The sequence below is a fragment of the Henckelia pumila genome, chromosome 2 (assembly GCF_033568475.1).
Source record: "Henckelia pumila isolate YLH828 chromosome 2, ASM3356847v2, whole genome shotgun sequence".
NCBI lineage: Eukaryota > Viridiplantae > Streptophyta > Magnoliopsida > Lamiales > Gesneriaceae > Henckelia > Henckelia pumila.
The window spans coordinates 175,799,534-175,815,584 of NC_133121.1; the positions used below are offsets into that span (position 1 = coordinate 175,799,534).

Sequence of the window (16,051 nt, forward strand, 5' to 3'; positions counted from 1 at the left end):
ATGGTCTGTAGTAACCCGTAACCCAATGAAGTGATTAAGGGATTAATTAACAAAAAGTAAGAAAATTGGGCCAGCGTAGATCGGACGCTCCGAAGTGGTGTTCGGAGGCTCCGATCGTGATCGGACGCTCCGTCGGCAGCATCGGACGGTCCGATCAGGGCTAGGGCTTATGTCATCAATTACGTCAGTAAGGTAACGTCATTGCTTGCGTGCAGATGGGACATCGGACGGTCCGAAGTCGGGTTCGGATGGTTCGAACGTGTTCGGAGGCTTCGATCGAGGAACGGACGGTTCGAACTCCGTTTATAAATAGAGGGCCCGAGGCTCATTTTTAAGCGCTCACCTCACTCTTCTCTCTCATTCCCTTAGCCTTCTAACTTAGATATAGGGAATTCTAGGCGTTCTAATGGGAATCCGGAAGTAGCGGAGCGATCCAAACGTCGTAGCGGAGCTGTGGCCTAGTTTTGAGGCAAGCGACAACAAAAGGCTGAAGACGGACGCATGTATAGCTTTGAATTCCTAAAAATATTTAGGAGAATGAAATATATTAGTTAAGGCTTTTAGAGCTTAAATATTGATGCATGAGTATTTGCATTGTAGACGTCGTAGTGTGGACTAGTAGGCGTGGGATCTAGACCAGTGGTGCTAGGATTTGCCTGCAGTGTTAGAAGTACGTAAGTACTGACAAGATAGTTGGCATGATATATGCTTATATGTTGCATGAGTATGTGCTATATGTTTTCCATGATTTACCGCTTTAGCACATGCATGTTTTATACTGGACTGCATCTTGTGAGATGTGAGTCATTGACAGTTTCCATAAGGGAGCTTGTAACTCATCATGGACTCGAGTCAGGTATTGTCAGTTTTCTTGTGAGTCTTGTGTCCTGTTTTGGATTCGGGTTAGATTTTGGGGAGACTCAGCCCCTGGTTTTGCTATCACTAGGAGCGACCACGACGGTGGAGTAGACGCTATAGTTGATAGGGTGAATATACGAGTACCCCCGCAGAGTCGCTCTCTGGCAAGGTGCTGTATATTTGATGGCGCCCTGCGCAGTCTGTTTTACCCAGGATTTTAAAGTCATTTATGTGCTGCATATTTTTTTATATATCATTGCTTTCATTATGAGTGTTGTCTATCACGCCACTGTGTTTGGTGTTCTTGGGATACCTTGTGGCAGGGCAGGTTTGAGGCTAGATGGTCCAGGAGGTTCGCACCAGGAGTGAGGCTGGTGCCAGTTGCAGCGAGAGTCGTAGTGGTAGGATTGTGATCCTATAAACTTTCGATTTGGTTGTATAAGTATTATACAGTTTTGTTATCGTCGGTTGTATTCTGCCGACCTGATTTTTTGTATTTTGAGTATTCTTCTATTCACACTTTTTAATATTAATGCATGCGCTTAATTACTTTGATTAGGTAGTGGATCCGGGTAGGTTCGCTACAGGTCAAATTCAATTTAATTTAGGTATCACTTCATTTTAGTGTGAGTGTGTCCAGTTTACGTCTTCAGTTTGGCTCATGGAAAAAAACAGTTTACTTTGATATTTTGCCTATTCGTTTTGTTAACACAGAAACCTTGAAATATTCCAAAATTTCTCCCTTTTTGGTGTTGATAAAACCTTAGCATGTAACTCCATCTTCGGGAAAAATCACATCTTGAAATTTTAGTAACCCGTACCCCAAATTGAGTGATTAAGCGTTAATCACTAAGTCATTATCAAGTAAACGGAATTAAGGAAGCTTCAGATGAGTCTACGAACTACAGAACGAATCCAAAATGATCAGAAATGGCCCGAAGGGTTGGGTTGAACGAAAGCAACGATGAGGGAACGGATGCAACGTTCTGGCCAGCTGATTTCATCAGTGACGTCAGCAAGATGACGTCATTGCTTACGACCTTGATGGGACATCGGATGCAACGATCGCGGAACGGACGCAACGTTCGAGAATGGGCGCAACGTTCGGAGGAACGAACGTTCCGTTTTGCGTCTATATATAGAGGGTCCGAGAGCTCATTTCACTTGCACCTTTCCTCTCTTCTCTCTCGATTCCTAGGCCTTCTAACTTAGATCTAGGGAGTTATAGGCGTTCTATGGGGAATCCGGAAGTGGCATAGCGATCCAGGAGTCGTAGCGGAGTTGTGGCCTAGTTTTGAAGCAAGCGGCAGTAAAGGGCTGACGACGGACACATGTATTGCTTTGGCTTCCTAAAACTATTTAGGAGTATGAAATAGCTTAGTTAAGGTTTTTAGAGCTTATTTATTGATGCATGGGTATTTGCATTGTAGATGTCGTAGTATGGACTACTAGGCGTAGGATCTAGACCAGTGGTGCTAGGATTTGACCCGTAGTGTTAGAGGTACGTAAGTACTGACCGAGATAGCCGACATGATATATATGTTTATATGTTGCATGAGTATGTGCTATATGTTTTCCATGATTTACTGTTTTAGCACATGCATGTTTTATAAGGGACTACATCTTGTGAGATGGGAGTCATTGACAGTTTTCATAGGGAGCTTGTAACTCATCATGGACTCAAGTCAGGTATTGTCAGTTTTCATGTGAGACTTGTGTCCTGTTTTGGATTCACGTCAGGTTTTGGGGAGGCTCAGCCCCTAGTTTTTTTATCACTAGGAGCGACCACGACGGTGGAGTAGACGCTATAGTTCATAGGGTGAATATACGAGTACCCCTGCGGAGTCGCCCTCTGGCAAGGTACTGTATATTTGGTGGCGCCCTGAGCAGACTATTTTACCCAGGATTTTAAAGTCACTTGCTTGCTGCATATTAGTATATATATCATTGCTTTCGTATTGAGCATTGTCGCTCACGTCCTGTGTTTGGTGTTCTTGGGATACCTTGTGGCGGGGCAGGTTTGAGGCTGGATGGTCCAGGAGGCTCGCACAAGGAGTGAGGCCGCTGCTAGAGGCTGTGATAGTTAACGTTAGGGTTATGACCCTATGAACTTTCGATTTGGTTGTATAAGTATTATACACTTTTATTTTCGTCGGTTGTATTCTTCCGATCAGATTTGTTGTATTTTGTGTAATTCGCTATTCACGCTTTTAACATTATTGCATGCGCTTTATTAGCTCTGATTAGGTAGTGGATCCGGGTAGGGTCGCTACAAAAATCTTCAAGAACTTGAATTTTTCAGTACTTGATTGATCTTCAGTTGACCTTTGATCTTCAGTTTAGCTTTTGAACTAGATACGATACTTATCTTCAATTTGCTCTTATGCTCTTGAACTCACAATTTTCTCCTTTTTGTTGATAAGCATGTCAATTTGTAAAATATTTTTACTACTTCAGAACTCAGCTGCTATTCTGATTTTCTTGATTGAGTTTCCATACCTTTACATGTAATTATTGTGTCTTTTTGAATTCACCTGATACATGTAAATACATGGTGAACAGACATAATAGGCGGTGGATAGACATGCGACTCTTCACATTCTACAAGTTTATCTTATAATAACATCATAATTTCCTGAATTTAAGCATACTCTATCTCAGAACAATATTATCAATTCAGATAAAAAGAAATTATCGGTTCAAACAATGGATTTTGTTGGATCTTCTCCAAATGATCAAGAAAAAGACTTGTTGAAAACTCTTAATATGATCGTATTGGAAAGAAGAAATAATGAGTATGAGAGTATTGTCTTTCTGAAGACAATTTCCACTAAATCCACGATAATGGAGTTGCAGTCATACAGAGCTGCACTTCTCCTACCAACAAAACCAAAAGAAGCCAGAAGACTTGCTAAAATAGAAATAAAGTACAAAAAATGGATTGGTACTTCCAATTCTGTGGATATCTTCACCTCCGTAGGTATTTTCTTACTGATGCTAGTGAAGGAGCTACAGACTATAAACAAAATCTCATTTTCTCCAGAATTTCTAGAGACACATGAGGGTGAACTGAGTGTATGGATGAGCTTTTGGAAGATGGAGGTTGAATGGAAAATAGACATTGTAAAATATCAATTGTGAATAAAATTTATTTTAGTTTTATTATGTTGTTCATTTTATTTTAGTCCATGCAAAGCATTATGTTAATATCAACCAATTAATAAAAGCATATCAAGATAGGCTAAAACAACGATGCTCAAAATAATAGATAAGAATAATAAAGGCTTAGTTATATGTCATGGTATTTGATCAGTTGAAGTATGCTTCAGTTGATGTTCTGTTTGATGTTCATCATAAACTATTTCTCTTTAGCATCGACTGGTGTTCCCCCTTAAAATGTGATGTCTCACAAGATTCTGATTGTGAGAACTGGACTAGAATGCTTTATTTTTCTGGAGTGGATAATCAGTTAGAGTGTCAAACTCCTAATGAAGTTCCCCCTTAATTGATTTTTTCCTCAAACTGATTTTCCTCCGATTTGTTGAGCTTGCAAGGGTTAACGAGATAAGCTAATGATTCTCATTAATCTAGTTGAATGATTTGTATTTAAACCAGAGTGAAGTATCAGTTTGGCTCTTCAGTTGATCAATGTACTCATGCCAAATTGATTTTTGAATTATTCAGTTCTTGTCACCTGCAAGAACAAAATTAAACTAGACTTTGATACCCAAGTCATTATGGATCCTCGGTGGATTAGTTCCTTTAAAAATCCATACTTGGATCAACCTAACTGGTCGACCACTGGTAGTTTTCCATTTGAGTTGTGCATAAATAGGTGCGTGTGAATGATGCATTTTTGTGCGTGCTTGATATGATTGTGGTGCAGTGTCTGATTTCGTTCTTCCTAAAACATGATTAGTCTGTATCTTCTTTGAACTGGTCTTCCATAGGGTCTGTGGTTGTGTTTTCCAGTCATTGAGATATGTTTGACTCGACTGGTTTCGCAGTCTTGTCTTGCACAAGAGCTCTATGGAACATATCAAATTCCAAACTTTTGACCGTTGTTCTTAGATTCACAAATTTTTCATCTTTTAGGTTGGGATTACTGTGAAACCAAAATGGATTTAACAAAGTGAATGTATTTTCCTTTGCACAATCCATTTTGGTTGAGTACTTGACTCAGCAATGTAGCCATTGTTAACAAATTCGAGACCATTCTTGTCTCCAACAGGTTTTTGTGACTCCTGCATCTTAGTTAGCAGAACTGAGGACTTATTACAAGTTTGAATCAGTTCATTTCTTCTCAAATTTTTTGATTTTAACTGCTGAATTTCAGCTTACAGCTCGTCATTTTCTGTCTTAGCAATCTCTGCCTTTAGACCGATCTTCTCAACTGATTGTTCCTAATTGGGCTTAGTTGATGCGTCTGGCAGATCCTTTTGCTTTGCTTTACTTTGACTTCCTCAAATTATAAGTACAATCTTTTTTTACTGATCATCCATTTTGTGTAGTGCATTGACTAACTCTTCTTGTGTAAATTCATTTGAGTTAAAGCCAAATACTTGTCTACTAGTATAAGTTTGGTTGTATGTTTGTTCATTGATGGAAGATTGATCATCATAAACCATGAAGCAACTGTCTTTATCTTAAACCAAGTCAAGTAATAGTAAAGTGGACAAAGGTCCAGATGTCGAATTCACAAGGACTGTATAAGTATGAGTACTAGAATATGATTGTTCCTACTTAATCTAGACTAATCAGTAAAAGTGATGAATTTTCAGATTTTAACTAAGAAATTAAATTGCAAATAAAATTCAATTAAAAACGCAGCAAAAATTTTGGATTAACTTCAAATATGAGAAAAGTTCGATCAATGACACAAGGAGGTACCAGAAAAAACATGTAACATGTAGTCGATTTAGGATTCAGATTTAATCTTAGATCATGGAAATTCTCCTATCTTGTTCAAAGGTCTATTTCTAGAACAATCAAACCTACTCAAATATTGACGGATTAATCTTTCGTAATTCTAATCAAATTTTAATGCATTAAATATTTGTGAAAATTCAGTTTACATCCAAACCGCACACTGAAACCGAATTCTATTTCTAGTCGGTTTTACCATGTATTAATTATCAAAGTGATCGAAATCAATTCCTCCTCTGTCGACTTGGAATCAATTAACATGAAAACAAACAGTTGATCAGGATATTCACAAGATAAATATAAATCTGACAATCAATAAAATAAACAACTCTGAAAAATCCCAAACAAACATCCAAGTTTTCTACATCAATTTGTCCGGCCCAATCACGTGGCCTTGATCGAAAAGAAAGAACTACTCCATAAACGAAATTATGATTCAAACAATGTTTTTAATCATAAACTAAAAATAATAAAAAGAAAAGAATAAGAAACGAGAAATTTTCTCTCCCAAGTGTGAAGTAGTCGTCTCCTCCATTGTCTACATTTTCTGGAACCCTTAGTCTGATGATTAAGTCCGTATTTATGTGTCCAAGATCCCCAAAATATAATATCCTTCCCGATCAAGAGTTTTCAATTTTAAGAAGTCTGCTCGAGCGGGCACAAAGTGAGTCGAGCGAGCAACTCTCTGTTTCGAAAAATTCCTGACCCGTCTTTCTCGCTCGAGCGAGCACAAAGTGCGCTCGAGCGAGGGATTTTTTGCTCCGAAAAACATTCCTGTACAGATCATGCGCGATAGCTCCTTTTCTAGCGCTATCGCGCTTCATTGATTCCCAGCCGCACAGCTTCATGCGATATTGCGCTTGCTTTCTTTTCCTCAACGCTTCATCATGCGCCCTTCACCATAGCGCTCCTCTTGAGCTTTAGGATAGAGCGATAACACTAAATGTAGTGCTGACTTTTAGAGCGATAGCACTACTTCTAGAGCTAACTTTTAGAGTGATAGCACTACTTTTAGAGCTAAATTTCTCTTTAGCGCTTCAATCTCTCTTTTTTTTTTTTTTTCTTTTCTCTTCTCTTGCCTTCAAAACTCTTTTAATTTCCATTTTTCCTACAAAGAAAACCCGAAGAGTGAAATAGACATGAATGCAATAAAACACATAAAAACACATAAAACAATATGAATGCACACAAAATAAACATAAAAATATCACGAACTAATGCATACAAAATGCACTTATCAAGTAGTTCCCCCGAACTCCTTCGTTCCTTTCTTACGGAACCTCTCAGCAACGCCCTCCTCATGCGTCTTCCTAGGCTGCCCAGCCTGATGCTTGAGTAGCCTAGTAATACCAGCTAACATGTCCACGTTGGCTCTCTCAAATGGCATGAGTGGTGGAGCTGGAGGTGGATCATGATTACCCCCATCGCGAACATCACGTCTCGGAGGCATACTGCAATTCCCATAAATCCCTCACGTAACCGCAATGGATAACTAAGTATCTTAACTTAAAGTTCTTATAATATAAATCAGTGAAAAAATAGTTCATGTGTCTCATACGTAAACAAATAAATAAAAAAAATATTTAAAACTCACAGTCTGATAGTGCGACTTCTGAGATCCACGTAGCAGGCTAGTTAACCCTCCAAGGACCATGCTCAGATACCAATTGAGACGACCCTTACTTGTGAAAATTTATTTATTTATTTTATATTTTAATTTTAAATAGTGATACTACATATAGGTCCATACATATATGTATCTATACTTAAAATAGTTTTTCCTAAAATAAAATACATAATAAAATCGATTGCATTCAAATAATTTAAATACTCAAACAGACTAAAATTCCATGCAAGAAAGTTTCATAACGAAAATATGAAAATCATAGTCCAAATGACAATCCCATGCAAACTTCTACAATTGTAAAACCATGCAAATCAACGAAAAGTAATAATCATGTGAGAAATAACATAATGCATAAAAATCCTATAATAACTCTATGATAAATGCAAATGTCATGGCTGCTAACTGCCACGGATGCTCAGACGTCATCACCGCCATTAGGGACTACATGCTCAAAATTAGCATCAAACTCACCTTCACATAATTTAAATCTTATGAGCCTAGAGACTCGGTATGCTCTATCGAGTAATAACAAATACCATATAATAAAATCGCATGCAAGCACGTGACACTTAAAAATATCATGAGGTATCTTATGAATGCATGCTCATAAAAACATTTGCATAATGCTAAGTTGTTAACATAAACATAATCATAATCTTAACCTTAACCTTAATATGTAACTTAAATACGTAACATAAATATGACATATCATAATCGTAAAATCATTAGTGCGAGTCACATCAGTGATGTGTGACCATCAACATAAGCGATTAATCAATCTATAAAACCAACGTATGCGGCGGCGAGGTTCACCAAACCTTAACACGTGGATCCCCTATTCCTCTATGCTGCCACTTCACCTGGATCCGTAAGCTCATAAACATAAGCGAAGAGTTCATCGGGCTCGGTATCCCGACTTCCAAACCCATGAGTTGTCACAATCACATCAACTTCACAAAAATATTTTCTTTACATGCCCTTAAACTTTCATAAAATAAATTCATGAATCGTGAACTTAAAAATATTAATATTTTCCTTAAAATCTGCCCGTAAATATATATTTAACTTATTTTCCATCAAAATCATACTTATATAAATATAAATATATATATATATTAAATATATTTTTACGGACTATTTTACTTGCCACAGACTCGTTCAAGTAGCTGTCCCCTTAACTTAAGTCCATTAATCTAGACTGAATCATTAACAACTTAGCCCAACACAACAGTTTAATCACTCGAGTCCATTTACATTTTAATTCAAACACTTAGGCTTCTAAGTAAATTACCCGGGCCGGAAATAAAATAAATCGAACTCATACCCATATGACATGACCCAATTAACAACTTGACCCAACCCAAACGCCCCTGCCCGAGCTTCCCAAACCATCCATGCCCTAACCCATCCAGCTCCAAAACCTGCCAGCACAAGATAAAAGATGATAGAAAACGTTTTTTCTGCGTTGTCTTTGAGCGTTCATCTTTTACAATAGTGGCTATAACAGTGTTTCTGCGTTCTCTGTTTTAACAAACAAAACGCTTTTTCTGCGTTGTTTTTTTTAGCAAGACAACGCTTTTGATGCGTTGTCTTTGAGAGAACTTTTTACAACAGTGCTTTTAAAAACGCTTTTTTACAACGTTTTAAAAACGTTGTGTTTTGCAAAGACAATGTTTTAAACCCCCTACGACAACACTTTAAAAACGTTGTCTTTTTTCAAATAAAAAATAAATAAAATAAAATTTAATTCACAAATTTTTAATATTATAAATCATTTAAAATTTAAAAAATTTTAAAATAAAATTTAATATACAATCTTCCAATATTATAAATCATTCAAATATAAAATTTAACAAATTATTAAAATAAAAACTAATAACGTTAGTTTAATAATATAATAAATATATATGAAACTCATATTAAATGAGTTTGACAATAAACCGCGTAGAATAAAATATAATTTTAGTGAAATTTCTCGATCCGAAAAGTAAACATGCGCGTTGCACGTGAACATACCACCATTAACACTATCTATAACAAAACGCTTTTTCTGCGTTGTATTTTTTAGCAAGACAACGCTTTTGATGCGTTGTCTTTGAGTGAACTTTTTACAACAGTGCTTTTAAAAACGCTTTTTTACAACGTTTTAAAAGCGTTGTGCTTTGCAAAGACAATGTTTTAAACCCCCTACGACAACACTTAAAAAACGTTGTCTTTTTTCAAATAAAAAACAAATAAAATAAAATTTAATTCACAAATTTTTAATATTATAAATCATTTAAAATGTAAAAAATTTTAAAATAAAATTTAATATACAATCTTTCAATATTATAAATCATTCAAATATAAAATTTTATCAAAATAAAACTAATAACGTTAGTTTAATAATATAATAAATATATATGAAACTCATATTAAATGAGTTTGACAATAAACCGCGTAGAATAAAATACAATTTTAGTGAAATTTCTCGATCCGAAAAGTAAACATGCGTGTTGCACGTGAACGTAATTCTATTTGAAACAAAATTAGATAATTTGGATAATATTAAAAATAAAAAGTATATATTTTTATAATTCATATTAATAATTCATATTAATCACTCGTATACATCACTAAAAGATAATATATATTTTTACACATTGCTTTTCTATGAATATTAAGAATTTAGTATATGAATACCTAAAATAAAAAATTATATATATGAGTAACAATTGTGAATTTACTTAAATTTTTTTGTTTATTACACACTATTTTTCTGTTAATATATTATCTAAATCAATTATAGATATTACTATTATAAATATGAGTTCCAATTATAATTGATTAATATATCCTTTGTTTTACTCACAATTTGAGTTCTAATTATGAATTTTATTTATAAATATTCTTGTTTATTTGTTTTTATGTAAATTTTACGAAAAACTATATGAATATTTAAATAAAAACTTGTATAATGTATTACGTACCTATATTTCTATATTTTTTACACATTTTTTTATTTACCAGTATTACAAGATAATATATGGAGACTTAAAATAAGTGGATGCAATATTCACAGTGTATTACTTAAATTTTGATCCTCTCAAATAAACTCACATATGTATATATGTAATAGATTTTTACACATTTTTTATCTGTCAATATTACAAGATAATATTTGGAGACTTAAAATAAGTGGATGCATGTACTTATGGTCTTACAACTTACAAGATACTATATGAATATCTTAAATAAGAAAAGAACAAATAATAAATAATAGAATCACAGAATCATAATTTTTCATTTGAAAGAGTGCATGATATACTTTTTAAAATAAAATAGTTAATTGAAGAGCCACATAAACAAATGTTTGAAAAAAAAAACACATTAATTATGTATTAATGAAAAAGAGCAACATATAAATTCACAAATAAACTCACATATTTATATTAAACAAATCAATTATGTAGTAATGGAAAATGACAACCATTTAAATTCACAAATAAATTCAAATATATATATATATATGTATATATAATATAATATAATATAATATAATATAATATAATAGATATGGAATTCTAATTTATTAGATAAAGAGGATTTTTAGCTCGTTTTTTATGTGGATCTTTTAGCGATAAATTTCAAATTATATGAATTTTTTAATGTAAGAATTACTTTCCAATGGAGGATTTAGTATATTCCAAGGAAAATAAAAGTGATTTTTGCAATTTATCCTAAGATCATTTATGTTTTTCACAACTAACACTATGAGGTAAGAATAGTAGTTATTCATTCTTTTTCTTAAAAAAATATAGTAGGTATTCATAATTTTTTTCTTTTTATTTTTTTGGAAAGAACTATTCATAATTTCATGAATACTCTTTTCATGCTTGAGCTTCTTTGTTGGCAAAATTTGGTTTTCAGTAATGTATCTTTTAAATTTTGGTGATTTCAGATATTCTTCGTCATAAATACATTATATGATGAGCTCCACATTAAATCAACTATCATGTTTAACATAGAATTTACATTATATATATTCTTATTACATTAGCAGGGGAGATACATATAAAAAAACACACACATTTGAAACCAAATATATATTTTTTGAACTTCTCTTTGCATCATGCAGGAACACAAAAGTAGAGACAACACAAACTAAAAGGATTAAATTACACATGGGATAGCCTTGAGAGGTATGGTCTTTTGCAAAGTGAGTCCAAAACTTTCATTCATGTCTAGTTCTTGTGGCTTTAGTCCTCCATCAAGTTCCCAATCAAAGTAATGTACCAAAGTAGCTACCATCAGATGCACCATACGATTCGCCAACGGTAAGCCGGGGCAAATTCTTCGACCAGCACCAAATGGAATGAGCTCAAAATGCTGACCTTTGAAGTCCATTTCATTTTCTAAAAACCTTTCGGGAGTAAATGACTCAGGATTGAACCACGCACCGGAGTCTCTACCGATCGCCCATGCATTAATGAGAATTTGTGCATTTCTGGGGATGGTATAGCCATTGATTCCTACATCTTCATCAGGCTTGTGAGGTGCCAACAAAGGGGCAGCAGGATGAAGCCTAAAAATTTCTTTCACAACAGCTCTCAGATATGGAAGTCTTGAAATGTCTGATTCTGTAACTTGTTTGTTCTTTACAATTACTTCCCTTAATTCATTTTTTAATTTCAACATTTTAGTTGGATGCCTGAGTAATTCCGACATAGTCCATTCCACCGTACTTGATGTCGTGTCTGTACCAGCAACAAATAAATCCTAATACGAAAATCAATCAAGACAAATCAGTACACAAGAATCTAGATGTGTAGAGGAAATCGGTCACGTCACGTTAATATCAGTGTTCTATCTAAAAAGCTCGCTTAAGCGACGCTTAAGCTCGATTACGCGACCGCTTTTTAGAACGAAAGATTTCATTTGTTTTTTAAAATGAATTTTTTTTAAATATCTATATTTATAGTTTATAACTTGAATTATCTATTAAATCATATATTTATGCTTAATCTAACATTTTATTTAATGTTTGTCTTAAAATAATTAAAATTATAGTAAAAATTAAAAATGTTTTTTTACGGTTAAGCTCGTTCTAAGCTCGCTTAAACTTGAAGTTTGACCTCCACTTTTCGACGCGTTTCATGCTTTTTAGAACCTTGGTTAATATATATGTCCCCATAAGAAAGAGGAAAAAAATCAATGAAGTCGAATTTTCATTAAAGATCAATCATCATAATAACGAACTCTATCATATCAAATCAAATCATCATAATAACGAACTCTATGAAATTCAAATATTTTACCGTACTATAACATGTCATTTTTCCTCGTACCTTCCCTCATTTCAATCCGTTTCCCGATGATTTCCTCAAATATATCGAAACATCTCCTGAAATAAACAGTGTTCTTCCTCAGAATTCCCTGCACATCCAACACTTTAAACACAGGAAAATAATCCGCAAGATTCGGCTTCCCAAGACACTCCATTATCCCCCTCACCACTTCCTTGAGTTGTTCACACGAACCGGAATCAAAAGCTGCCAACTCCTCGGAGAAAAGGGTGGCCGACATCAGATTAAGCGACGTCGTAAATGCAGCTCTCCCGATATCCACAGCCTTGCCATCGATGCAGCAACCATGCACGTACTCGCACAGTTTCTGCAACCGATCCCTCCTCAAACCTTGGGTCGAATCAAGACTAGGCACCGAGAACATCTCTTCTTTACAAATTTTGCGCAGTTTCCGCCATTGTTTGTCCACTGGAAGCCATGCCATCGACAGCTTGTGGTGATCCAGCGCGTGTGCTGCGCATTGGTGGATACGGCTGGAGAAAACTTGATCGTTCTTTTGGAGAAAGATTTTGGCCATTCCAGGAGAGGATACAACTACGGTAGTCAAGCTTCCGAGTTTCAGATGAATCAAGGGGCCGTAGACTTGGGAGAGTTTTGCCAGAGATTGATGAGGTTTTTCGCCGAGTTCAAGAATGTTTCCGATTATGGGATATGGTTTTGGTCCCGGAGGAAGTAGTACTTTGGTGGATTTAGGTTTCAGAATTCCAAGAATCCATGCCCAAACTGCCAAAGAGAGGATCAGGAGGATACTTGAGAATACCAAATCCATATTTTTTCTCAAATGGAATTAATTAGTTTCCACTACATATGTTATATTAATTATAAAACTTTCATAATTATACATATCAATCAATTGCCTCACACATTGATATATATATTACCACTTGAATTAATGTCAACTATTGAGCTGATTTAATTAAAAGAGGTAGGGAACCATCACATTTAATTTGATTTAGTAATATTAACTATTTAATTAATTGATACAATGTAAAAAAGTCAAAATTATTTTAAAAATTGCCTCTTAATCGTTGCAAATTTCTACCATGGCAAACAAGCATAAGGTAACTGCAGAGGGGTATATGTAGCTTCGAATTTCCGAACACGAGGATTTATTATTATTATTATTATTATTAGAAAAAATTGCAAATTTAGTCATATATGTTTGTTACTTTGCGATTTTGGTTCTTTATGTTTTCATATTTTAGTTTTATTCCTGCATGTTCTGATTTTTGGCAATTTCGGTCCTTTTTATTCAAAAATGCTTACGTGACACTGTACATGTCAGCTCCACATCAGCACTGAATTGGTGCCACATCAGCACCACGTCGAAAAAAGGACTAAAATTGCCAAAAAAATAAAGATAGCGGACTAAAACTAAAATCTGAAAATATAAAAGACTGAAATCGCATAGTGACAAACATACAGGACCAAAAAAACAATTTTTTCTTATTATTATTATTATTATTATTATTATTATTATTATTATTATTATTATTTTACAGTTACATACTCTTTAACGAGATACTGACATAGATGATACTAGACTAGCATAACAAGGCCGAAGCATGGATTGCATACCATATCGTACCAAAAAATGCATATCGTATACTCTATCAAAAATTACATTATAAAATTTTTTATACCGATACCGTTCCGAAAATTTCGGTACATATAACTAGCATATCGATTATACCAAATTTTACGGTACACCGAGATTTCGATGCGGTATCGGTATATACCGAAAAAAAAACCTTATATTTTATTTTTTTATAATTTATAAATTTGTTGTTTAAAAATATTATATATTTTTAAATTTTTATATAATATTTCGGTATATCGGTATACCGTATATACCAAAATTTTCAAATTTCGTACCGTTACCGTACCGAAAAAGTCAGTATTGTTACCGTACCGTACCGAAAAATTTTTTATACCGAAAATTCGGTAAATTCAATATTTTTTCGGTACGGTAACCGCGGTATACCGAAAATTCGTTATTTTTTTCCACCCCTAGCTAGGCCAAGTTAGCGGTATACGTTCAATATTTGGCTTACTTGCATAATATTTTTTAACGATAAAATTACAAAATGATGACATTATTGTATTTATGGTATATATAAAATATATATATATAAAGATTGACCATATTATTATGGGCATTTTGCTCAAAATTCTCCAAATGCAAATATGTTTTGCTTTGGGGTCCCTAGTCATAAAATGTAGTACAAAACAATACAAGATGTGGTACAAAATCATACAAAATGTGGTACAAATTAACAAAAAATCTGGTACAAAAAAGTGGCTAAGGAGTGCAGAGCAAAACATATTTGCATTGGGGATTTTTGAGCAATTTGCACTATTATATATGCATGTTTTCGTATTATCTTAAAAAAATACTATATTACACGCGACAATAGCAAGACACTAAATATAAACATAATGTATTTTTTGAATATTGATATAAACATATTGTATTTTTTTAAAAGTATTTAATAAGATTTTATTTGAATCGATGACATGTAGCTCATCTGACATCAAAGTCCGGGACGAAATCTCAAGTTCGAGACCTAGTTGTAACAAAATCTCATCCCCAACTCAAAAAATAAGATTTGATTTGATTTGAATTATTGTTAATTAATTAATAAAATTTGTATTTTAAATTTTATGGTAGACTTACTATTTTTCCCCATAATTTCAATTTAAAAAACGATATAACGTTTATAAATGATAATCGCTAATATGCAAAATGTGTGTGTTAATATATATATATATATATATATATATATATGTATATATATCTACTATTTTATAATAATTGAGATAATTAGAAAAACTCTAATCGTTTATTTGAGGACGCCAACGTCTTTTCTTTTCCATTTTATCCTTTTTTTCATGTTGCCTTCACATGTAAGCTAACTTCCCCCACTCCCTCATGTAAAATATAATACTCAATTATCATGTGTAGCTTCTGCCTCTCATCCCATACATCTTCTAATTTGTAAACTCGTAAGAAGCTTTTATATTTATTATTTTTAGGGGAAATTGTTTTTTTTATCTTTTATGTTTGTCACTTTGCGATTTCAGTCCTTTATATTTTCAGATTTCAGTTTTAGTTCGCTATCTTTATTTTTTTGGCAATTTAATTCCTTTTACCGACATGGCGCTGATGTGGCACTAATTCAGTGCTGATGTGGAGCTGACGTGTACAGTGTCACGTAAGCATTTTTTATAAAAAAAGACCGAAATTGCCAAAAATCGAAACATGCAGGACTAAAACTGAAATATGAAAACATAG

At 33.9% G+C, this 16,051-nt stretch overlaps 1 protein-coding gene across 1 annotated transcript; it reads right to left on the minus strand.

The window, feature by feature from the left end:
- Positions 1-7,021: 7,021 nt before the first annotated feature.
- On the minus strand, positions 7,022-13,525 carry LOC140878988 (cytochrome P450 76T24-like). The gene is made up of 5 exons (XM_073282615.1): positions 12,714-13,525; positions 12,299-12,305; positions 11,573-12,169; positions 8,762-8,832; positions 7,022-7,235 (listed from the first exon to the last, which is right to left on the minus strand). The coding sequence occupies exons 1-5, from the start codon at positions 13,523-13,525 to the stop codon at positions 7,022-7,024; spliced, it is 1,701 nt and encodes a 566-aa protein (XP_073138716.1).
- Between the last annotated feature and the right edge of the window lie 2,526 nt (positions 13,526-16,051).